This window comes from Papio anubis, chromosome 3 (genome assembly GCF_008728515.1).
Source record: "Papio anubis isolate 15944 chromosome 3, Panubis1.0, whole genome shotgun sequence".
In the NCBI taxonomy this organism is placed as follows: domain Eukaryota; kingdom Metazoa; phylum Chordata; class Mammalia; order Primates; family Cercopithecidae; genus Papio; species Papio anubis.
The window spans coordinates 132,633,776-132,660,339 of record NC_044978.1 but is presented as its reverse complement, the minus strand read 5'-3'; the positions used below and the strand labels follow the sequence as shown (position 1 = coordinate 132,660,339).

At 38.7% G+C, this 26,564-nt stretch overlaps 1 protein-coding gene across 5 annotated transcripts in view; it reads right to left on the bottom strand.

Moving 5' to 3' along the window:
- Nucleotides 1–26,564, bottom strand: part of HERC3 (HECT and RLD domain containing E3 ubiquitin protein ligase 3) — a 141,730-nt gene that overhangs the window by 68,520 nt on the left and 46,646 nt on the right. For 4 of the 5 annotated variants that reach the window (XM_003898946.4, XM_021939104.1, XM_009207164.2 and 1 more), the window contains exons 4-10: nucleotides 11,033–11,192; nucleotides 6,829–6,905; nucleotides 5,835–6,056; nucleotides 4,790–4,881; nucleotides 3,430–3,560; nucleotides 2,698–2,858; nucleotides 240–316 (exon numbers count right to left, since the gene is read on the bottom strand). In XM_003898946.4, coding sequence (XP_003898995.1) covers nucleotides 240–316; nucleotides 2,698–2,858; nucleotides 3,430–3,560; nucleotides 4,790–4,881; nucleotides 5,835–6,056; nucleotides 6,829–6,905; nucleotides 11,033–11,192 — 920 coding nt within the window. Of the gene's footprint in view, nucleotides 1–239; nucleotides 317–2,697; nucleotides 2,859–3,429; nucleotides 3,561–4,789; nucleotides 4,882–5,834; nucleotides 6,057–6,828; nucleotides 6,906–7,363; nucleotides 7,387–11,032; nucleotides 11,193–26,564 lie in introns of those variants that run through there. The other variant, XM_021939103.2, reaches the window with a different exon arrangement.

The following is a 26,564-nucleotide window of genomic DNA, read 5'->3' as shown; positions in this document are numbered from 1 at the left end:
ATAAATAAATAATTTCAAATTATAAATTAGAACTCCATAGTACCAGGAGAACTGTTGGCACTTCAAGGGAGCCAAATGGAGACAACTTCTTCCAGATTTAGTTTGTTTATTTTAGAAATAACATAAGATTGGTAGAAACAAAGAGTAACATTGCTCTTTATGTTGCAATTACTTGTTAAAACAAATATTGGTTCACCATTATTCCTCCCTGGAAATAAGAGTCACAAGAAAAATTTTACCTCATATTTGGAGCAAAGTACAAAAGTTTGGTCTCCTCCAGAGAAGATCTGCTTAACGATATGATATTTAAAGCGATCTGTCAAAAAAAATTCCGAAAGCATATTTTTCAATAATTGAAGTTTCTCCTCGATCCCCTTTTCTACTGTTGCAGAATACGCTTCAGAGTGGGTACCTATCCATTTTAATTGTGTCACAGAAGTAAGAAATCTTCTCCCCTGGCTCACTGCCTAGGACTGTTTCTACTTCAATTAAAAATAAATATATAAAATGGTATCCTCCACTCTAACTCTTCTTCTGCCCCTCCCCAACTGTCAGCGAATCCTGACCTCGTTTCTCTTTTTCATTCTAACTCTGGCATGCCACTGACCTGAAATCTGAAATGGGCACTATTCTTTACGGTAACAAATAATTTAGCATGTGAGTGTGGTGGACCCACGCCCCTTCAGGATGAATCTTGCCGTGCAAGGACCTCCATTTCCTGCTCCCTGCTTCACCTCCCATTACACTGTGTCCATGGCGACAGTCTCCTACTACCACGTTGCCTTTATTTCTAATACACCACACTATTTCACATCTTGGTGCCTCCTCCCTCTGCTGTCCCTGGCACACGGGATTCTCCATGAATGTGCCCACCAGGAGCATAACCTGAATGTGCTTCTGGAGCTGCACCTTGGTGGTGCTCACACCAACTCCCTCACAGTCCTCTATACCTGGCTAACACTAAATCATCCTTCGAGGCACAGCTCAAACTTCCTCTAACCACAATACTCCTCTATGCCTTCCTCTGTGCTCCCACATTACCAAGAGGGTTCCTAAAACCATGTCATTTACATAACTGACATTTACCTGCTTATGTTATAAAATCATTTTGGCAAACATCCAAGCACAAATTTAGGACCATGGAAGTCAGGTTATAACTCAACTTCAAAAATTTGTGGTTTCAAAATAACCAAAAAATACCTGAGTTGGTAAACTTCCTAAATAAATGTATTCCACGTGTGAGTACAATGTCTTGGAGAAAAGAATTTACAACAGAGAAGAGGACACAAAGCCAGTCTTTTGCTTTTGGGAACATCATCCAAACAAAATCTTGTTTATTTATATTTTAAGCTGCACTACATTTCAGATGCTCATATATTCATTCCAAAAACGTCTACTGAGTGACAAGTTCATGCCAGGTCCTGTGCTATATGCTAGGTTTACAAAAAGGAAAAGAGTTTGTCTGTGTCCTTGAGTTTCTTATAATCCAGTACTAAAATTTATGATGGTTACTGTTTCAAACAAATTCCTGATCAAGCCATAAGTGTGTCACTTTATCGACTTCAAAATCAAAATTAATTACTAAATTACACTTCCTTTTAATGATTCTCTAGCTCCATTTCAGCCTCAGATTTATTATTTCAAGGTGAAGCAGTCATTCAATATTAATGACTGCCTTACTTTGATTTCCAGTGAAACCAAGACTGTTATTTAATTATTTTTTAAGGGAAGAAAAAAAATGGCATAAAAAGAAATCACATCGTGTTATGTACCAAAACACAAATAGCAAAGTAGAGGTAACATAGTACACAGGATTTAGAATGACCTAGGTTTAAATCCTGCCTCCAGAATCTATGTGATCTTGGGCAAATTACTTGACCTCCTTAAGACTTCGTTCCTTATCTCTAACATGGGGATAACAACCACTAACTAGTTCTTAGGCTATTTTGAGTGCTTTGCATAGTAATGAAACATCATTAAGCATTCAGTACATGCAAACTATCATTATTAGCAACAACAATAAAATGTACACACCACCACCAAGGTCTGTGAAAACAAAGTAACTGGTAGAGTTTGAATGTATGTTCTGGTCAAAACTCATGTTGAATTACAGTAATCCCCAATGTTGGAGGTGGGGCATGGTGGGATGTGTTTAGATCATGCGATCGGATCCCTCATGAATGGCTTGGGCCCTCCCTTTGCTGAGAAGTGAGCTCTTGCTCTGAGTTCACATGAGATCTGGTGGTGTAAAATGTATGGCACCTCCCCTCCACTCTTTCTCTTGCTCCTGCTTCTGCCATGTGAAGTGTCTGCTCTTTCTTCGCCTTCTGCCATGATTGAAAGATTCCTGAGGACTCCCCAGAAGCCAAGCAGATGCCTGTATCATGCTCCCTGTAGAGCCTGCAGAACCGTGAGCCAATTAAAACTCTTTTCTTCATAAATCACCCAGTCTCAGGTGCTCTTTATAGCAATGCAAGAACGGCCTAACACAACAGTATTTCCTGCCTTATTTATTCTCTACGATCCCAACTATAAAGTTTCATGCATAGTAAGTATTGAAATTATTAATTGATGTTTAAAAATACCTTATCTTCATTCCCTCCAAAAGACCTCAAAGTAAGTAACAGATACATATTCTGTAAACAACTGCTTTCATCACTTAAAATACCATTAAATTCCAGAGACGATCATTCTTACCAGCTCGGGCTGAAAGCTGGCCACTGTGGGCGGCCCAGTAACCCTTGACAGGAGATGGGCACTTGACATTACAAGTGTGCCCAGTTCCTAATTGACCTCTTGCTCCACAACCAAATGCATAGATGAGTCCGGAAGAAGGCACGAAGGCTAGGGTATGTTGTCTGTGAAAAAATAATTTAACTCATCAGCATAGTTTCTACTAATGTGGATGTACACTCTGACTCTGACTTTTAACTTCCACATGTGCACAGCACAGGGTGCTCCTATAGAGCCTTCCCCATGTTAACACGTGATTCTTCTTGCAGCAGCTGCTCTCCATACTACTATCCTTCTCTAATACTCTATATCATGAGGAGGGCGGCAAGTCAGCAAAGAGCTAAATGATCTGCTGCATGTGGCCTCTGAGATGAACGGAGAGAAGCAGGGTAGACTCAGGCAAAAATTTCCAAGAAGTTCTTTGGGACTCTCTTATTTTCCTTTCTTTATCCCTTCCCCACATCCTGCTACTCTTTATCCCAAAAGAAGCCTAATGTCTCCATGTTGCTCTGTTTATCTAAAACCCTTCCTTGCCACACTCTACCAAGGTCTTTCTCCACATTTCACCACAGGCATGCATGCAGTTAAGATCTCTTAAAATGACAGTCACTAGGTATAATCACATTCTTCATCACTACAAGATAAGACCCATTTCTGGGTCCAAGTGAATACAAGGAAGCTTTGAGGAGCACTCACCTGCCACAAGCAATCTGAGTTACTTCACTACCCATCAGTTCTAGAACTCTTCTAGGATTAACCTCATCATTCATGGAGTCATGTCCAAGTTGCCCACAGGAACCAGCGCCAAAAGTAAACACACCTCCACTCTAACAAAGAACAAACACCATATGACTTCACTGTATCCTTAAGGGTACACCTCTAAAACCTATATACAAAATGCCTATCACAACAATGTGCACAAGAGCACTACATTCACTTGACACTTCACCAAAATCACTTTGTAAGGATGTTCATTAAATAGAAAAATAATAAAAAGGGAATTTCAGACTGCATCTTTATGGAACAAAGATAGCACTGCTCAAAGGAATGTGTGCCTTCTGTAAATTTTAAAAATTGTTTAAAAGTACAATGATATGTTAGGAAGCAAAATTTATTTTTTTTTTAATTTTTTATTTCTGATTTTTATTTATTTATTTTTTATTATTATTATACTTTAAGTTCTAGGGTACATGTGCATAACGTGCAGGTTTGTTACATATGTATACTTGTGCCACGTTGCTGTGCTGCACCCATCAACTCGTCAGCACCCATCAACTCGTCATTTACACCAGGTATAACTCCCAATGCAACCCCCTCCCCCCTCCCCCCTCCCCATGATAGGCCCCGGTGTGTGATGTTCCCCTTCCCGAGTCCAAGTGATCTCATTGTTCAGTTCCCACCTATGAGTGAGAACATGCGGTGTTTGGTTTTCTGTTCTTGTGATAGTTAGGAAGCAAAATTTTAAAAAAGGAGAAACAAGGAGCTAGGATAAATGAGATGATTTTACATATCATTCACATATAAGAAATTAAGTGCTCCTACAAATTCCTCGGTAAGTAAGCTGTTTTTTTTAACAGCTGTATTTAAATAATTTAAATAAATGTTAAGGCATTTTATGAAAGTGAACCTACAATAATATTTGCTCAGTATAAAAATACATTTTCATTCTCTCTAGAATATATTTAGAAGCAAAAGAAACACGATTATTTTAAAACATTAAATTGCTGTTTCTTTTTTATATATTTAAATGACTTGTTTTAAAGGAACATAGGATATATATACACACATGTATCTACTGTCCTATATTTTAAAGTTATTTATATTGAACTATTCTTAAATGTTACTAAGACACTCTACAAGATTACCAAAGAGGATAACAGAGACATATAAAAAAAGTAGTCTTTTTCTATTCCTTTGGAAAACAACAAACATAAAAGAGAGCATTCGAGTTCAAGCCACAATACTGTAATCACACACCATCACTACACTAAAATAATCAAGCAATTCTAATCACCCATCTTATCCCCAGCACCAAAGAATACTCTGAGCTCCTTACCTTTGTGAGAACTGCTGTGTGTTCTTCTCCACAACTAATATAGACAACTTTTTGTGTGCGTAAGAGTTTTACATGGCATGGAGACTCTCGATCTAGAATAAATTAAATATCAGAATATCACTACCATTTGACTTTGAGATGAAATACACACAACTATCTTGGCATGAATTTTGGATTCCTGGATTCCTGACACATGTTGTTTCCTGCCTGCATCTGTACTTGGATACCCAACAGACTTCTCAGTTTTAATTTACCAAAAACCTACCTCATGGTTTCCCTACACTCTCCAACCCTGCCCACTCTCCAGCTCACTTTACCACACACACATAGTTTTCCCCGTTTCAGAAACAGTCATTTTGCCCCTCCAGCTGTTTCTTTATTTCAAACCACACATCCAGCAGTGAACAAAACCAACTGGCCTCCTCTTCAAAATACATTTAAAATCTGACTTTACTCCCAAAACCTCCACGCTGGTCTTCCAGCTTCCCCCTTGACCCACTACAGCCAAAGCCTAAGTGGATCACACCTCTCCTCCAAACCCTCAGGGTCTTCCCCTCTCACTGAGAAAACCAGCTAAATCCTCACCCTGCCCCTCAGGGCCCTGCATAACTAGGTCTACACGACCTCTCTGACCTGCAGCTGTGCTACTCTTCCCCTTCTCTCCAACTACATCTCTTCCCACATGAGCACCTTTGCACACCCGGTTCCCTCTGACAGAAATGTTTTTCACCCAGACATCTACATGTCCCATTTCCCACCTGATTTCCTACAGGTTCTGCTCAAACATTTTCTTATCAGAGGGGCCCTTTGTAACCACCTTGTGTAAAGCAGGAAGCTGCACTCTCAAACCCTGTGTATTTACTGGTTTTGTTGCACCTCCACTCACTAGAATACAGTCTCCACTAAGACAAGGATGTTCTCTATTCTGTTCACTGTTGCTCCCTTAGTATCTCACATGGGGCTAGCACATAGTAGATCCTTAAGAAGCATGTGTTAAATGAATGTGCTTTTAAACTAAATATATACATATGAAGGGTTTACCTACCTTTTTCATCACTGAGCCCCAGCTGCCCTGCATTATTCATCCCCCAGCCAAAAACAGCTCCTGAGAGAGACAGGGCAAAGCTGTGAGCCCCTCCGGCAGCCACCTGAGCCAGTGGGATCCCCTCCAGGGACCTCACCCTCTGCGGGCTGGCTTGAGAGGGGAACTCCTTCCCTAAGCCAAGCTGCCCATGGCTGTTCTTTCCCCAGGTGAAGAACTGGCCATCTGAAATAACAGGATAACTGGTATTACCATAAAATGATACAAGCTCCACACACAAAAATAATCAAGTTATTCGGGTCATTTGCCAGTTGCCCCCCAACACCAAACCCACCCGAGAGCAAAGAACAGAGACACTTCATGCTGTCAGACTGCCAAAACCCAAACTCCCAAGTGATAACAGAGAGGTAAGCTGAGTCTTACTGCCCTTCAAAGGCTATTAAAATTTATACACAGAAAATATTAAATGTATAAGTAAATTCAATTTCAAACAGGCCAATTACCAGGCTTAAGCAAGATCAACTAGTTCTGACCATACTAAGACTATGAGACCCAAGACTTCAGGAGGTCCAGCTATGACCACTTGGTCTGCTCTGCAGATAATCAAGCAGGACACAGAAGTGCAGATTTATTTAGGTTTCTCCAACTCCTTTTTCATTTATTTGGGAGCTTGATAGTGGAATGTAGCTTGAGAGTTGGCTGTCGCTAAGAAAAATCAATCTTCTCCATGCTCAGAACACCTAGGTATGGTCCTGCCCCCTGCTCATCTTCCCCTGTGAAAGTTGGAGCAGCAGTGATGACCACCTACTTCATCATCCACACCCTGAGAAAAGGATGAGCTATGCAAAGCCCATCTGAGAACTGTCACTGTCCAACAGCAATGCATAGACCCTAACCAGTTAATTCAAAGTTTTGAGTTAGATAATATCACACAAAAAGACAAAGAGAAAGTTTTCAAAATTAACATAGCATTAGCATATGTTTAATATTACTTTACCAGCCGCAAGAGCCAAGCAATGCCAGTTGCCACAGGAAACTTGTAATATTGTTTGCTGGTTCAGCTTTTGTATTAACCTAAAACAGAAAAGGCTTTCTTTTTCAGATAGATATTCACACACAAACACAATTATCAGAAATATTCCCAACTAAATAAAATATCAATAATAAATAACATCATCTTGCCTAAAAGTCTTTTTAAGGCTGGGCACAGTGGCTCACACCTGTAATCTCAGCACTTTGGGAGGCCGAGACGAACACCTGAGGTCAGGAGTTTGAGACCAGCCTGGCCAATATGGTGAAACCCCATCTCTACTAAAAATACCAAAAAAAATAGCCAGGCATTGTGGCACATGCCTGTAATCCCAGCTACTCGGTAGGCTGAGGCAGGAAAATTGCTTAAACCTGGGAGGCAGAAGTTGCAGTGAGCCAAGATTGCACCACTGCACTCCAGCCTGAGCAACAAAGCGAGACTCTGTCCCCCGTCCCACCCCCTCAAAAAAAAACTCTTTTTAAAATCAAATATATAATCTTACATGATATAATTCTATTAGGTCTTTCATCAGCCTCCTGTCTCTTAGGTAGTTACTGTTTAAAACAACAACAACAAAAAAACACTTTTGCATTTAGACCCATTGCCACAATCCTCCATTATTTCTCACCTTGTCTTCTTCAGTTCAGGGCCAAATGGAAAGAGCTACAGAAGAAAGATCCTAAGAATATGGTTGGTGTCTATGTGGCTTTCAAAATAACAGAAATGCCACCATCCAAAATAAGTGAAATGTCAATTTCACTTCTGGGTATATACATACAATATGGTACACACACACAACAGAATATTAATCAGCCTTAAAAGGGAAGGAAGGTCTGACATGTGCTTTTAACATGGATGAACCTAGAGGACATTATGCTAAATGAAATGAGCCAGTCACAAAAAGCTGAAACTGTATGATTCCACTTATATGAAGTATCTATTGTAGTCAAATTCATAGAAATCAATTTTGCAACATAAAAAAGTTCTAGAGGCCGGGCGCGGTGGCTCATCACTGTAATCTCACCATTTTGGGAGGCCAAGGCGAAAGAATCGCTTGAAGCCAGGAATTCAAGATCAGCCTGGGCAACAAATCAAGACCCTGTTTCTACGGAAACTATCAAAAGCAGCTGGGTGCGGTGCCATGAGCCTGCATTCCTAGCTACTTGGAAGCCTGAGGTGGGAGGATCATCTGAGTCCAGGAGTTCGAGGCAGTGAGCTGTGATCACACCACCACACTCCAGCCTGGACTACAGACAGAGTGAGACCCTGTCTCAAAAAAAAAAAAAAAGGTAAGACAAAAGAAAGTTCTAGGGATTGGTTATACAACAACGTGAACATATTTAACACTATTGAGCTACACATTTAAAAACAGATAAGATGGTAAATTTTATGTTATGTGTATTTTACCACAATTAAGAAAAATAATAAGAGCCATGCCTCCAAAACCCAAAATTCCTAGGATGGTAAAGAGAAGGGTCACATGATTTCTTTTCAAATCTTACTCCCCTGCTTGTTCATGTGAAAGAGAGAGAACAGCACCTATTTTAGAGTTGTGGCGAGAATTAAATGAAAAATTCCAGTTAAAGTGCTTGGCACTACCCAAGAAAGTTGGGCACCCTGGGAATACCTCCTGCTCTCTATTTTAATAGTTGACAAGTTGTCACGTTCATCTTCCCTAAGTGTATTGTGCCATGGAAACTAAGGGGTCGGATGGATACCCCTTGGAAGAGGGGTATCTTTGAAGATAGATATCCTCTGGGGGAGAGGACAGAGGATTATTTAGATCGACACTTAGATAATGCTTTTGTTCATGTTTTATTTTCTCAGATATAAAAATTTAAAATAGAGTTCACAAACACATTTAGTGTTTAGTACCAAATATAAATGAACTTTTTTTATTCTTATAATTGCAGATTCATGTGCAATTGTAAGAAATAATATAGAGAAATCCCTTATATACTTTGTCCAGTTTCCCCTAATTATAACATTTTGCAAAATTACGTATAATATTATACCCAGGATATTGAAGATATTAACATTAATACAATCTACCAATCACATTCATATTTCTCCAGTTTTACTTGTACTCATTTCTGGGTATTAGTTTTATCGTGTAAGTGTATCCACTCTGCCACAGTCATGATACCAAACAGTTCCAACACCATGAGAATTCCTCATATTAAACTTTTATAACCACTCCTCCCCTTCCCCTGTTCCTAACCCCTGGCAGCCACTAATCTATCCTCCATTGAGAAAATGTTATTTTTTTAAATGCTATATAAATGAAATCGTACACTAGGTAATCTTTTGGGATTGGCTTTTTTCACTCAGACTAATTCCCTGGATATTCACCCAAGTTGTGTTAATCAATAGTTTATAGAACAGCACTATTTTCTAAAATTGAAAAATGCATTACTGCCTAAGAGACCAATGTTTCTCAGGTTGCTATATAGCAACAACCCTTTTTCCTATCAAGTTTACACTCAAATTCCCCATCACCATTACTCTTGTCACTATCAGTTGTAGAAAAGAAACAGGTCAAAAGAACAAAGATAGATAATAGAGAAATTGTACCCTTGAGGTAGGGAAGAGGGGGTTCACATAGTGCAAGCACATACTGTATTTTACCTTCTTGTCTCCTTCCATCCTCCCCACAACTCTATAAGGTACACAGTAAGTAATTCCATTTTTAAGTTAGGAAACTGAGGCTTAGAAAAGTTAAACAACCTGCCCAAGGTCATTCACCTTAGAAGTAAAAGAGCCAGTATTAGAATCCAAGGCTTGTTTGACATCAAAGCTATGTTACTTTCCACAATACAAAGGTATAAATTAATGAATTTATTTCAGTTAACTTATAATAAAAAACTATATACAAAGTCTTGGAAGTCATCCATAATTTGAACATAACTAATGAATATTAAGCTACTACTGTAGCACAGATTACTTCATTTTTAAAAATGAAATGCCATTAAAAACCTTAATTGTGTTTTGGTCATCAACAAATGAAATATTTTTGCCATTAATGTTATGAACATTTTCCCTAATATTACACACAACATAACGTCTAGCACTTCTTTTTTCTTACTGCCACTCTTCCTCTCCCCACAAAATTAAATTAATTTTTGGAAGAAATGAATCTAAGACACTACCTGTCCTAAATCAGGAAATGAATCAAATCACTCTTACCTCCATGTTCTTATTTAACACAACTTTTGATTAAAGAGACAAAAATCTAAGAAGGGCAAGAAAGAAGAGGAAGAAGAATATGCTGCCCTTTAAAGGGGACAATAATTAGGCAGAGGAGGAGAGGCCACTTATTAAATTTGTGCTGAGCAATGTATGTGACAGGCACTCCTAGCAATGGTGATGCTAAAATAAATCATCCAATTATCCTGCCATTAATAGCTCACATCTTTGTAGTAAAAACAGATATTAAATCAACAATTACAAAGAATGTGTTCCACAGTAGTGGTATATGAAACATTTGTAGCATAAAGGAGTAAGAATTAAATAAAAGAAATAAAATGGCAGCTCTTTGATCATTAAGAACCTTCAACAAACTGAGACACCACCACTAAAAAGTCCATCTGAAAGTAACTACAATATTTGGGATGTTCTCTTAGTGGCAACTATTAGATACTTAGCTAAATCATCTAAGGTTCAGATTTAAGTAAATCTTTGAGAGACTCAAAACCTACTGTATTGATACTTTTACATTAAAGAATCTATGTATATCTGGTATTTTAGCTGTTTGGAATGCTTAAGGTGATTTGGCCTATCATTAGAGTAACAGGTCAGCCTTGTAATTCTATTTTAAAGAACTTACTTGAGTAATTCAGACTTGCAATTTTCAGTCGAAAGTTAATAAGCCTAAAATGTGAAAGATGACTTTTTTATTCAAACATTTATCAATTGCCAGGCGCTCAGCGAGCAACCAGGCTACTAGAATAAATAAAGTACAGTTCCCAACTGACTCACATTTTTGAACCAGAGACAGACACTTCTATAAATAATTGCAACTTTTGTGACAAGTGTTTTAATAGTATAAGGCACAGGAGTGGCACAAAGGAAATAGCAATTAAATGAAGAAAACAGAAGAAAAACAAGGAGTCTAACAAATCAACAGCAGGAAATAGTATTTAAAACGACTGACATTTGAAAACCTTCTTACCTGGGCACTGCCACAGAATCCTCAGTAGTCATGAGTCCTAGCTGACCATCACTCCCTGCACCCCAAGAAAACAGCTGGCCTCGGTCACTGAGGGCCAGACTGTGGGACTCGCCACATGCCACATGAATGATATGCTGATCTGCCAGAGCTCCAATTTGTTCTGAAAGAGACAAATTGGAGGAAGAAAATGTACAACCCAGAAACAGGAATAATACTGCTGCCATTACACAGGATTATCTTCCTGGGCAGTTTTATTTTTTAACAAGAACCACTTAATCTGAATATTTATAGAGATTATAAATTTCACATATTTCTAAACTCTATCGATTTACATTTGGAGACCCTGGGTAACATACATAACTATAGTAGCACACACATCCCAGATGTTCCCTGAACCTATACAGCCATGAGCCTGGTGTTTCTCTATCCAAGCAGAAGCCTGTACTATTTGGAGATGTTCCATCCAAGAGGCCTAAATGTTGAGTGGAAATGAAACATTCCTAAAACTAGCGGGAGTGAGCGAAACCCTGCCTGGAACAATGAGACCCTCTCCCCCCACACACAAACACACCCAGAATTCTAAACAGCTTTCTCCCCTCAGTTCTGGAACCCAGCTTGTATGTATACAGTGAGGAAATACAAGGATTTCTCTCTGGGAAAACTGGCCCAAAAGACAAGACCCACAGATAGTGACATTTGTGTGTTCCTCAATGAAATGTCCAGCTTCCCATCAGTCAACAAGAATCACCCACACACACACAGCTCCACTCACATTTTAGCACCTCACCCTTAAATGTAAAAGGCCAGACAAGGATCACCCTATGTGTGAGGAAAACTTAAACATGAAAAGTAAACAGCAACATAAACAGAAGGAAATGAACTCTGAAAAAACAGATCATGCAGGGAGCAAAGTTTCTTAAAAGTCTTTTGAGAAATCAAAGAAGATATTTCCACTCATGAACTAGAAAGAGAGTGCCAAAGGAAAGCATTATTCAAAAAACAAACAAACAGAAATATCTTGGAAACCAAAAATGTGGTACCATAAATTTAAAAAACAAAAAGAAAAACCTTCAAAAGCAGGATTGAACGTTAGAAATGAAGAAATTTTCTAGGAAATAGAAGAAAAAAGCAGAGAAAATCAGAAGAGGAAAAAAGAAATTAGAGGATTGTTTCAAGAGGTCAAATATCCAGAAAGAGAATGGAGAAATCACAAGATAAAAATATTTCCAAAAAAAAAAAAAATCACAAGAAAATTTCACACTGAAAGGATCTATTAAGTGCCCAGAATAATGATCAACAAAATATCTACTGTAGAACCCTTCATCTTGAAATTTCAGAATAACAAGAAAGAGTCTAAAAGTTTCTAGAAAAGAACATGTTTATATACAATAGAACAGGGATCAGAATGGCATCATAATTCTCAGAAGCAACACCAAAAACTGTAAGACAATGGAGCGATGCCCTCACAGTTCTGAAGGAAAGTAACATTCAAGCAAGAATTCAATACCCAACCAACTGTGAATGAAATGTGAGGCAAGGGGAGCAAAAGGGAAGTTTTGGAGCATGTAAAGCTCTCAAAATATTTTACCTCCCATACTGGTTTTCTCAGAAAGCTACTGGAAGATATGCCTCCAAAACAAGAACTCAGGATTTAGGAACCAGGAATCTTACAAAGACAGGAAGGAGGTGAGAAACCCTTCTAGACAGCTGTGTAGCATGCCTACAAAGCAAAGGTGGAGGGATGTCTCCAAGGTGAAAAAGAAAATGCTATTAGAGCATTATGAGTTTTATAATTCTACCAGAGATAGAGAGGTTACTGTGGGGAAAAAAAAAAAATTAAAGTCATTAACTTCAGGAAAAACAAAATGATTTATGAGAAAGAAAAGTAATCATGGTACATGCAATCATAATAACAGAACAAAAATACTTTCCATAGTTAATAATTGTCAAATTTTATTTAAAAGATTAACTATTTGGGGAAGGACAAGTGTCTGGTGGTGAAGAAGAGGAAAGGGTGGGTAGAGAATATAACAGAACTCTAATCTTTGCCAGTGTGAAGTTTCCAGATTATGTCCAATATTGAAAAAAATCAAGAAATAATATTATAAGCATGTTATGTAGAAACATAAAGGTAAGCAGCAAAAAAAAAAAAAAAAAAAAAAAGCTAAAGAGTTGAAATGACAGGGAGTGAGATTCAAGATAAGGACAGGTGAGGCAGGGAACTGTTATTTAACCTAAACACAGTTTGCATAAATATATTCCTTCAAAACAATAACACTTTTTTAACTGAAAATATGCTCATGCCAGAGAAATTACCATAATAAACAGAAAGATTCTGTAATTCCTGTTGTTCCCATTGTCCATCTTCTTTAACTTCTGCTCACTACTTACTTCCCAACTCAGCCTTGCACCAGGCACAAAGAATAGTCCTATCTTTACCTTGCAAAAATGTAAAGAATGCTATCAAAGGAGCCCAGGTGGCTCAGACTCCACTCTAACCAAATTTCCACCTCATACCAATTCCAAGACTTGGAAGGCTTTTTCTGTTCTCTAGGCCTGGGACCTAGCCTGATGCCTTATTCATGACTGAGGCCTGTCTCTTGGTACCTAACCTTCCTGCTACCTTAACTGTCTGAATGTTAGTATATAGCCTAACACAACACTAATAAGTTTCCCCACTATCCTGACACTGTGGCTCTGATCCGTCTGCCGTTTTCTTTCCCTCAATCTCTCAACAGCATCCCTCTCTTGATCCTGTCTTTACTACAGCTGAGTAGCCTCAAAAGGGAACATCTGGATTCCAATGACCATTGACTCCCAGTCACGTCAATCTCTAGGCAAACCAATTCCTGTCCCATCACTCACCAACCCCACCTGGGCTCCTTTGATAGCATTCCTAACATTTTTGCAAGGTAAAGGACTATTCTTTGTGCCTGGTGCAAGGCTGAGCTGGGAAGTAAGTAGTGAGCAGAGGTTAAAGAAGATGGACAATGGGAACAACAGGAAATCCAGCTACCCTCACCACAACAATAAAACCTGTAGCCACAAAGGCAGAAATACTGTTCAGCAACCAAATGTTGATGGAGAACCAAACCACTGGTTACACAAGTCTAACTTATTCTATTTCTTCTAGCCAGAAAACTGTGCTCGTCTAATTCAGGCTGGAGATCCGTCACTGTGGAACTCTAATCCCTCTTCTAGAATCTACCCCCAGGTCAGCCCAGTGTGCTGATGAATGCCTCATTCACTCCTCTCTCTGAATACACCCCTGCCCCACTTGGGAACATTCAGGCTGCAGTGCCCTCTGATTCATTTTCACATGCAGTCTCTTCTGATTCATTCCGTCAAGACTATACACTATATTTTGCAGATCATGATGGAACCTCAACCCACACATTAAAATAACTAAACACACTGAAGAAGCATTTGGTATTTCTTGAGGATAAAAGTATACTTTCTCTCTGAACCTTTCACAGCAACATTTTAAAGTCTTTAGTAATGTTTTCAGTTCTGAACAAGTCATGGTAGGTAGGGCAGCACAGTGGCCAATGTGGAGCGCTGCTTACAGCAAGTCAGCAGTTCAGCTGGACTTGCATTATTAGGGTTAGTTCTACTTAGCTCTTGAGCCCATCATAATTTTTTAATGTTTTTTGAGTTAATGGTAAATTTGTCATTTAACCACCAAAAGATCGTAACTGAGAAGGATGATATGAGTCTAGGGGGTAAATGGATGATGCAGATTCTTAAGCCTTGCAACAACCCTGTGAGGCAAGGGTACCACAGCTGTCCTCAGCTCAGAAAGAGGATGTAATTTGGCCAAGGCTCACAACTAATGATTGGTGGAACTAGGATGGACACCAGGTCTGTCTGACTTCAAAACCCATTATACTTAACTAAGCTATATTGTCTTTCCTCATGGAAAAGAATTACATAGATTTTAAATTGGTAAAAGTAACCTATAAAGTGAATACCCTACTTATGGATAATGGCAAACTAACTTTTCCCTCATCGTCTGTTCATATGAGAAACACATCCCGTGGCTTACAGATAATAATATCAGCAGCTGGGTAGAAAGGACAGTAGTTCTCCCTTATCTGAGGTTTTGCTTTCCAGAGTTTCAGTTACCTGCGATCAGTGCAGTGCAAATATATTAAGTGGAATTTTCCAGAAATAAGCAATTCATAAGTTTTAAACTGCACACCATTCTGAGTCCTGTGATGAAATCTCTCACTGTCCTGCTCTGCCTGGGACATGAATCATCCCTTTGTCCAGCATATCCATGCTGTATATGCCCCCTGCCTGTTAGTCCCTTAGTAGCTGCCTCTGTTATCAGATTGCAAAAGCGTAGTATATACAGCTTTTGGTACTATCCAAGGTTTCAGGTATCTAGTGGGGGTCTTGAAACACATCCCCTGCAGATAAGGAGGGACTACTATATACAGTATATACAAAATTAGTGATTAAAAGTTGGCACTAAGTTTTTAACTAATAAAACTATAATAAAATAAATGTAAGCACTTTGTAGTACAAAGAGGGTTAAACTTTCACCACTTAAATGTCTCCTTTCTGCTTTTCCCCAAATCGTCAACTCTACAATTATACTTTTCTTTAGTAGCAGAAAACAAGACAGAGACACACTGCAGGAAACCCAGCTCTTCGCCCTACCATTCTACACATTCTAAGTCCTCACATTCACCGTAACTCTTGATTTCCTGTTAGCACTGAACTCTTACTCTCCTGCACATCTTTCCTCCTGCTGCTACACTCTGCTCTCCTGACTACTTTTTCTCCAAAGTACTATCAACCCAGTCTGTGGGGTCCAGCAGACTTTTACTGAAAGTCTGGGTGATGGAGATACACTGTATCTCGGCAAACCACTCAAAACAAAATATTATACATCCAAGCTCCTCTGCAGTTCCCAACACAGAAGATGGCCTGGTATCTAATTTTCATCCTAGAGTCTCCCCGCCTCCCACAATATGACTAAGCTCTTTCCCTCATTTTCTTTCTGTATCTGAAAGGTCCTTTTCCAAAGCCATATTCCAATTTCTTTCTTAATTAATTACTTTGGTCTAAACATTTTGGGGTATCTGGACTATTTCCATAAGAGGTATTCTATCTTGCTTCTGAGCCAAAGCACTGAAACCAGAGTCTGCTTTAAAAAAATTTTAATTATCATAGAATAAACTTGACCTTTTTTTGGTGTATAAGTCTATGAATTCAAACACATGTAACTACCACCACAATCAAGATACAGAACAGTCCCATCACCCCAAAAATGGTCTTCATGCTATTCCTTATAGTCACACCCTCTCCTCATCCTTAACGCCTGACAACCAACAATCTGTTTTCTCTCACTATAGTTTTGGGTTTTTTATACAGTCATGTAAATGGAATCATATAGTGTCTAACCCTTTGAAACTGGATTGTTTTACTCATTGCCTCTGAGATTCAACTAAGTGGTTGCATGTATCAACAGTTTGTTCCTTTTACTGGTGAGGAGTATTCCACTGTATAATGGATGAACTACAGAGCACTGTTCCCAGGTTTTAGTGATTATAAATAGAGATGCAATGAACATCATATACAGCTTATAATATGACAGTAAGTTTTCCTAACACTGGAGTAAATACCCAGGTATGAGATTGCTAGATCATATGGCAAATATATGTTTATTTAAAAAAACAAAACAAAACAAAACCCTGCCAAATCATTTTCCAGAAAGGCTGCACCATTTTGCATTAACACCAGCAATTAATGAGAGTTCCAGTTGCTCTGCATCATTGTCAACACTTGCTATTATCAGTACTTAATTTTACCCATTCTAACAAGTATAATGGTAGTTCATCATGGTTTTAATTTGCATTTCCCTTGTGGCTAAAGATGTCAAACATATTTTCATGTGCTTATTTGCCATTTATCCTTTTTGGATAAATGTCTGTTAGAAGTTCTTGCCAATTTTTAAAATTAAATGTTTATTTCACTATTGTTGAGTTGTTTTTAAATATATTCTGGATACAAATCCTTTGTCGGATACATGATTTGCAAATAATTTCTCCCAGCTTGTAGACTGTCTTTTCATTCTCTTAACACGCTCACAGATGAGTCTACTTTAACAACTTTTTCCTTTATGGATTATGTTTTTGGTGTCATGTCTAAGAACTCTCTGCCTAACCTCAGGTTATGAAGAATTTCTCCTCTGCTTTCTTCAGAAAGCTTTATTGTCTCACATTTTACATTGAGATCTGTGATTCATTTTGAGTTGTTTTAAAAAGGTATGAGATTCAGATCAAGGTTCTTTTTTTTTTTAAGATATAAATCTCCAAGTGTTCCACTACCCTTTGCTAAAAACAACTAACAAAATCCTTTCTATATGGAATCTCTTTTACATTTCTATCAAAAGTCAATTAACGGTATTTGTGTGGATATATTTCTGGGCTTTATTCTGTTCCATTGGACTGCGTCTACACCTCCAGTACCACATATTCTGGATTACTATACCTCTATAGTAAGTCTTAAAATCAGACAATTCCTTCAACTTTATTCTTATTTTTCGAAATTGTTTCAGGTATTCTAGATCCTTTACCTTCCCATACAAGCTTTATAATTGGCTTGTCTATATCTACAAAAAAAAAAAAAAGAATACTACTGAATTTTAGCTGAAATTGTCTTAAATCTATAAGTCAACTTGAGAAGAACTGAAATATTTACTATAATTCCTTAAAGGTCTTAATCCATGAACACAATACGTCTCTCCAGTTACAGAGGTCTTTGATTTCTTCTACCAGACTTTTGTAGTTTTCAGTATATAGATCTTATATATGTTTTGTTACAGTTATGCCTAAGTATTTTATTTGTTTGGAACAATTATAAATTGTATTTTTTATTCCAGTTTCCAATTACATATTGTTAATATATAGAAATAGTTGACTTTTGTGTACTGACCTTGAATCATACAAATTTAACGAATGGTTTTTTAATTTTCAATATAGACACTGTAATTTTTAATAGAAATAATTTTTTTCTGAGAATAGAGACAGGTTTTTTCTTCCTTCCCAATTTGTTTGCTTCCTCCCATCACCACCCCCGCTCCTTATTCTTTCCTTATTATACTGGCTAGAACTTCTAGTATGATGTTAAATAGCAGTAGTGAGAGTGGACATCCTTGCCATGTTCAATGGTCTGAATGTTTGAATCCCCCAAAATGTATGCTGAAATCACCCCCAAGGTGATAGTGCTAGGTAGTGCAGCCTTTTGGGAAGTGACAAGGTCATGAGGGCAAAGCCCTCATGGTTGAGATTAGTGTCCTTATAAAAGAGACGATAGAGAGCTAGCTAGCCCCTTTCACTATATGAGGATAGAGCTAAAAGGGTGCCATCTATGAGGATGACAGTGCTCAGCAGACACCAAATCGGTTGGCACATTGGCCTTGAACTTTCCAGCCTCCAGAACTGTAAGAATACATGTTTGTTCTTTATAAGCCAACAAGTTTGTGGTATTTTTGTTATAGCACCCCAAATGAACTGAAAGAATGCAATCTTTCAACACTGTTTGACATAGCTATAAGATTTGCTGGTAGATGTTCTTCATCAGGTTGAAAAAGTTTCCTTCTACTTCTAGTGTGTTCCTCATGAGAGTTCTTACCATAAATGGTTGCTGCATAATGTCAAATTCTGTTTTCGGTATCAATTGACATAACCATGTGAGTTTCTTCTTTAGATTGTTTTTCCTATTGTTTAAAGGAGATTTTATTTAATCAGTGTTATTTCTTATTTAAATGCTTGATAACATTTGGCAGAGAAACCATGTGAGTCTAGAGACTTTTTTTTTTTTTTTTTTTTTGAGACAGAGTCTCGCTCTGCTGCCCAGGCTGGAGTGCAGTGGTGTGATCTCGACTCACTGCAACCTCCACCTCTTGGGTTCAAGCAATTCTCCTGCCTCAGCCTCCCGAGTAGCGAGATTACAGGCATGCACCACCATGCCCAAGTTAATTTTTTGTATTTTTAGTACACATAGAGTTTCACTAAAAATACAATGTGTTGGCCAGCCTGGTCTTGAACTCCTGGCCTCAAGTGACCTGCCCACCTTGGCCTCCCAAAGTGCTGGGATTACAGGCATGAGCACTGTGCCCAGCCAAGGGGAACTTCTTTTTAAGGCTTTAAACCATGAATTCCATTCCTTATAGTTATAGATAACCTATTTAGACTATCTATTGTATGTTGGGTGAGTTTTTGATAGTCTGTGGTTTTGGAAGAATTGTCCATTTGATCCAAGCTGTTAAATTTATATTGAGAGAATGTTGTCAGGTTCCATTACAAAGCTTTTAATGTCTGCAGGGCCTGCAGGGTAATAATATCCTCTGTTTCACTGATACTGGTAACTTACCAGTTAAAATTTTCTTTTTTTCTCTTTGACCTTCTTGCTAAAGGTTTATCATTTTATTGATCCTTTCAAAGAGCTAGCTTTTGGTTCCATTGATTTTCTCTATTGTTCTTCTATTTTCAATAACACTGATTTCTACTTTCATCGTTATAATTTTTCCTTGCACTTACCTTTCGTTTATTATGCTCTTAATATTTTTCTCACTTCATAACTGAAGGCTTAAATTATTGATTGAATACTTTTATTTATAAATAAGCTTTTAGCACCATAAAGTTCTCTCTAAGCACTGCTTTAAGCTACATCCCACAAATTTTGATATACCATATTTTCATTTTCGTTCAGTTCAAAATATTTTCAAATTTCCCTTGAGACTTCCTTTTTGACCCATTGATTATTTATAAGGCTGCTGCTTAATTTTAATCTAAGAGTTTGAAGACTTTTCTATTTTTCTGTTATTAATTTCTAGTTGAATTACAGCATAGTGAGAGAACATACTTTTAATTATTGCATTCCTTTAAATTTTGTTCAGGTTTGTGTTATGACTCAAAATATGGTCCATCTTGGTGAATGTTCTATAGGCAGTTGAAAAAAGTGTGTATTCTGCTGTTGGATAGAATGTTCGATAAGTATCAATCATATCTAGTCCATTTGATGGTGCACTTCTATATCCTTGCTGATGTTCTATCTATTAGTTCTATTTATTACCAAAAAAAAAGAGTAAAAAGCCTCCAAATATAATTTTAGATTTGTCTATTTTTCCTTTTATTTCTGTAAGTCTTTATTTCAACTATTTTGAAGCTCAGTTGTTAGGTATACACACATTTGGGATTCCTATGTTTTCTTGGTGAACTGACCTTATTTACTTATTTTTTTCCTTTAAGTTCCAGGATACATGTGCAGAACAGGCAGGTTTGTTACACAGGTATACATGTGCCATGGTGGTTTGCTGCACCTATCAACCCATCACTTGTTTTAAGCCCCACATGTATTGTCCTGATGCTCTCCCTCCCCTCGCTCCCCACCAAAAGGCCCCAGTGTGTGTTGTTCCCCTCCCTGTGTCCATGTGTTCTCATTGTTCAACTCCCACTTAGGACTGAGAACATGTGGTGTTTGATTATCTGTTCCTGTGTTAGTTTGCTGAGAATGATGGCTTCCAGCTTCATCAATGTCCTAGCAAAGGACATGATCTCATTTTTTTTTACGGCTGCATAGGATTCCATGGTGTATATGCACCACATTTTCTTTTTCCAGTCTATCATTGATGTGCATTTGGGTTGGTTCCATGTCTTTGCTGTTGTAAATAGTGCTGCAATAAACATACGTGTCTATCTGTCTTTATAGTAAAATGATTTGTATTCCTTTGGTATATACCCAGTAATGGAATTGCTGGGTCAAATGATATTTCTGGTTCTAGATCCTTGAGAAATCACCATACTATCTTCCACAATAATTGAACTAATTTACACTCCCACCAACAGTGTAAAAGCATTTCTATTTCTCTGCAGCCGCGCCAGCATCTATTGCTTCTCAACTTTTCAGTAATCGCCATTCTGACTGGCATGAGATGGTATCTCATCGTGGTTTTGATCTGCATTTCTCTGATGATCAGCGATGTTGAGCTTTTTTTTATATGTTTGTTGGCTGCATAAATATCTTCCGTATTGAATTGTCTGTTCATATCCTTTGCCCACTTTTTGATGGGGTTGTTTTTTCTTGTAAATTTGTTTAAGTTCCTTGTAGATTCTGGATATTATACCTTTGTCAGATGAGTAGACTGCAAATATTTTCTTCCATTTTGTAGGTTGCCTGTTCACTCATGACTTTCTTTTGCTGTACAGAAGCTCTTTAGTTTAATTAGATCCCATTTGTCAATTTTGGCTTTTGTTGCAATTGCTTTTGGCATTTTTGTCATGAAGTCCTTCCCCATGCCTATATCCTGAATGGTACTGCCTGGGTTTTCTTCTAGTGTTTTTATGGTTTGGGGTTATACATTTAAGTCTTTAATTCATCTTGAGTTAATTTTTGTATAAGGTGTAGGGAAGGTTTCCAGTTTCAGTTTACTGTATATGCTAGCCAGTTTTCCCAGCACCATTTATTAAATAGAAAATCCTTTCCCCATTGCTTGTTTTTGTCAGGTTTGTCAAAGATCATATGGTTGTAGATGTGTGGTGTTATTTCTGAGGTCGTTATTCTGTTCCATCGGTCTATAAGTCTGTTTTGGTACTAGTACCATGCTGTTTTGGTTAATGTAGCCTGGTAGTATAGTTTGAAGTCAGGTAGCATGATGCCTCCAGCTTTGTTCTTTCTGCTTAGGATTGCCTTGACTATGTGGGCTCTCTTTTGGTTCCATATGGATTTTAAAGTAGTTTTTCTAAATCTGTGAAGAATTTTAATGATAGTTTGATGGGAATAGCACTGAATCTATAAATTACTTTGGGCAGTATGACCATTTTCATGATACTGATTCTTCCTATCCATAAGGATGGAATGTTTTTCCATTTGTTTGTGTTCTCTCTTATTTCGTAGATAAGTGGTTTGTAGTTCTCCTTGAAGAGGTCCTTTATGTCCCTTGTTAGCTGTATTCCTAGGTATTTTATTCTTTTTGTAACAACTGTGAATGGGAGTTCATTCATTATTTGGCTCTCTGCTTTTCCACTGCTGTTGTATAGGAATGCTTGTGATTTTTGCACATTGATTTTGTACCCTGAGACTTTGCCCAAGTTGCTTATCGGTTTAAGGAGTTTTTGGGTTGAGATGATGGGGTTTTCTAAATATAGTATCATGTCGTCTGCAAACAAAGACAATTTGACTTCCTCTCTTCTTATTTGAATACCCTTTATTTCTTTCTCTTGATTGATTGCCCTGACCAGAACTTCCAATACTATGTTAAATAGGAGTAGTGAAAGACGGCATCCTTGTCTTGTGCCAGTTTTCAAAGGGAATGCTTCCAGCTTCTGCCCATTCAGTATGATACTAGCTGTGGGTTTGTGATAAATAGCTCTTATTATTTTGAGATATGTTCCATCAATATCTAGTTTATTGAGAGTTTTTAACATGAAGGGATGTTGAATTTTATCAAAGGCTTTTTCTGCATCTATTGAGATAATCGTGTGGTTTTATCATTGGTTCTGTTTATGTGATGGATTACATTTATTGATTTGCATATGGTGAACCAGCCTTGCATCCCAGGATGAAGCCGACTTGATCGTGGTGGATAATCTTTTTGATGTGCTGCTGGATTCGGTTTGCCATGATTTTATTGAGAATTTTCACATTGATGTTCATCAGGGATACCAGCCTGAAATTTTCTTTATTTGTTGTGTCTCTGCCAGGTTTTGGTATCAGGATGATGCTAGCCTCATAAAATTAGTTAGGGAGGAGTCCCTCCTTTTCAATTGTTTAGAACAGCTTCTGAAGGAATGATACCAGCTCCTCTTTGTACCTCTGGTAGAATTCAGCTGTGAATCTCTCTGGTCTTGGACTTTCTTTGGTTAGTAGGGTATTTATTACTGATTCAATTTCAGAACTTGTTATTGGTCTATTCAGGGATTCAACTTCTTCCTGCTTTAGTCTTGGGAGGGTGTATGCATCCAGGAATCTGTCCATTTCTTCTAGATTTTCTAGTTTATTTGCAGAGGTGTTAACAGTATTCTCTGATAGTAGTTTGTATTTCTGTGGGATCAGTGGTGATACCTCCTTTATCATTTTTAGTGTCTATTTGATTCTTCTCTCCTTTCTTCTTTATTAGTCTAGCTAGTGGTCAATTTTATTAATTTTTTCAAAAAACCAGCTCCTGGATTCAGTGACTTTTTTGAAGGATTTTTCAAGCCTCTATCTCCTTCAGTTCTGCTCTGATCTTAGTTATTTCTTGTCTCCTGCTAGCTTTTGGATTTGTTTGCTCTTGCTTCTCTAGCTCTTTTTGTTGTGATGTTAGGGTGTTGACTTGAGATCTTTCTAGCTTTCTGATATGGGCATTTAGTGCTATAAATTTCCCTCTTAACACTGCCTTCTTTACCTGTATCCCAGAGATTTTGGTATATTGCTTCTTTGTTCTCATTGATTTCAAATAACTTCTTGATTTCTGCCTTAATTTCATTATTTACCCAGGAGTCATTCAGGATCAGGTTGTTCAATTTCCATATAGTTGTGTGGCTTTTTGTTTCTTTGTTTTTGAGATGGCGTCTTGCTCTGTCGCCCAGGCTGGAGTGCAGTGGTGCAATCTCGGCTCACTGCAATCTCTGCCTCCCGGGTTCAAGCAATTCTCCTGCCTCAGCCTCCTGAGTAGCTGGGACTACAGGCACACACAGCCACACCTGGCTAATTTTTGTATTTGAGTAGAGACGGGGTTTCACTGTGTTGCCCAGGCTGGTCACGAACTCCTGAGCTCAGGAAATCCACCCACCTCAGCCTCACAAAGTGCTGGGATTATAGGCGTGAGCCACTGCACCTGGCCAGTTGTGTGGTTTTGAGTGAGTTTCTTAATTCTAATTTCTAATTTGATTGCACTGTGGTCTGACAGACTGTTCGGATTTCAGTTATTTTGCATTTGCTGAGGTGTGTTTTACTTCCAATTATGTGGTCGATTTTAGAGTAAGTGCCATGTGGCACTGAGAAGAATGTATACTATGTTGTTTTGGGGTGGAGAGTTCTGTAGATATCTATTAGGTCCACTTGATCCAGAGCTCAGTTCAAGTCCTGAATATCCTTGTTAATTTTCTGTCTCGTTGATCTAACATTGACAGTAGGGTGTTAAATTCTCCCACTATTACTGTGTGGGAGTCTAAGTCTCTTTGTAGGTCTCTAAGAACTTGTTTCATGAATCTGGGTGCTTCCATACTGGGTGCATATATCTTCTTGTTGAATTGATCCCTTTACCATTATGTAATGCCCTTTGTCTTTTTTGATCTTGGTTGGTTCAAAGTCTGTTCTGTCAGAGACTAGGATTGCAACCCCTGCTTTTTTCCACTTTCCATTTGCTGGATATGTTTTCTTTCTTCCTTTTATTTTGAGCCTATGTGTGTCTTTGCACATGAGATGGGTCTCTTGAATACAGCATACCAATGGGTCTTGACTCTATCCAATTTGCCAGTCTATGTCTTTTAATTGGGGCATTTAGCCCATTTACATTTAAGGTTAATATTGTTATATGTGAATTTGATCCTGTCACCATGATGGCAGCTGGTTATTTTGCACACTAATTGATGCCATTTCTTCATAGTGTCATTAGTCTTTATATTTTCATGTGCTTTGCAGTGGCTGGTACTAGATTTTCCTTTCCACATTTAGTGCTTCCTTCAGGAGCTCTTGTAAGGCAGGCCTAGTGGTGATGAATTCCCTCAGCATTTGCTTATCTGAAAAGGATTTTATTTCTCCTTAGCTTATGAATCTTAATTTGGCCAGATACGAAATTCTGGGTTGAAAACTGTTTTCTTCAAAAATTTTGAATATTGACCCCCACTCTCTTCTGGCTTGTAGGGTTTCTGCTTAGAGGTCTGCTGTTAGTCTAGTGGGCTTCCCTTTGTAGGTGATGTGGCCTTTCTCACTGGCTGCCCTTAACATTTTTTCCTTCATTTTGACTTTGGTGAATCTGATGATTACGTGTCTTGGAGCTGATCTTCTCATAGAGTATCTTAGTGGAGTTCTCTATATTTCCTAATTTGAATGTTGTTCTGTCTTGCTAGGTTAGGAAAGTTCTCCTGGATAATATCCTGAAGTGTGTTTTCCAACTTGGTTCCATTCTCCCTGTCTCTTTCAGGTACTCCAACCAGTCTTAGGTTCGGTCTTTTTACATATCCCATATTTCTTGGAGGTTTTGTTCATTCCTTTTCATTCTTTTTTTTCTAATCTTGTCTGCCTGCCTTATTTCAGCAAGAGAGTCTTCCATCTCTGATATTCTTTCTTCTGCTTGACCCAGTCTGCTACTGATACTTGTGTATGCTTATGAAGTTCTCGCACTGCATTTTTCAGCTCCATCAGGTCATTTATGTTCCTCTTTAAACTGGCTATTCTAGTTAGCAACTCTCTAATCTTTTATCAAGGTTCTTAGTTTCTTTGCATTGGGTTAGAACATGCTTCTTTACCTCAGTGAAGTTTGTTGTTACCCACCTTCTGAAGCCTATTTTTGTCAATTCATCCATCTCACCCTCCGTACAGTTCCACACCCTTGCTGGAGAGGTGTTGTGATCATTTAGAGAAGAGGCACTCTGCCTTTTGGGTTTTCAGCGTTTTTTCATTGATTCTTTCTCATCCTCATGAGCTTGTCTAGTTTTGATCTTTGAGCCTGCTGACCCTTGGATGAGGCTTTTGTGGGGACATTTTTGTTGAAGCTGTTGTTGCTGCTTTCTGTTTGTTGGTTTTTCTTTCAATAGTCAGATCCCTCTTCTGCAGGGCTGCTGCGGTTTGCTGGGAGTTCACTTCAGGCCCTATTCATCTGGTTCACTCCCGCATCTGGAAATGTTACTTGAGGAGACTAGAGAAGAGTGGAGATGCGTGCCTGCTCCTTCCTCTGGGATCTCTGACCTCGAGGGGCACTGACCTGATGCCAGTAGGGATGCTCCTGTATAGGATGTCTGACAACCCCTGTTGTGGGGGGTGGGGTCTCACCCAGTTGGGTGGCACTGGAAGCAGGGCGCATTTAACAAAGCACTTTGGCTATCCCTTGGTGGAGAGGGTGTGCTGTGCTGGGGGAAAACTCACTCATCTGGGCTACCCAGATTCCTCAGTGCTCGCAGGAGGAAAGACTAAGTCTGCTGGTCCACAGAGACTATGGCCACCCCTCCCGCTAGGGGTTCAGGCCCAGGGAGATCAGAGTTCTGTCCCTTAGCCCCTGGTTGGAGATGGAGTTCCTGCAAGAAGGCTCTGAAGCTGCAGTGTTGGCTGCTGCCCCTCCGGCAAGGAGTTCAGGTGGCTTAGACAGCAGGCAGCCACAGCAGTGGTGATGGCTGCCCCTTCCCCTGGGGATTTGGATAGCTTAGGCCAATTCTAGCCCAGTGAGAATCTGCACAGCTCAGTGGTTTTTGACCCAAGGCCCCAGTGGCATGGGCTCACAAGTGGGATCTCCTGATCTGTGGGTCGCTCAGTTCCATGGAAAAAGCACAGTTTCCAAGGCTGGGTAGCACACTCACTAACCACCTGGGTAGCACACTCACTA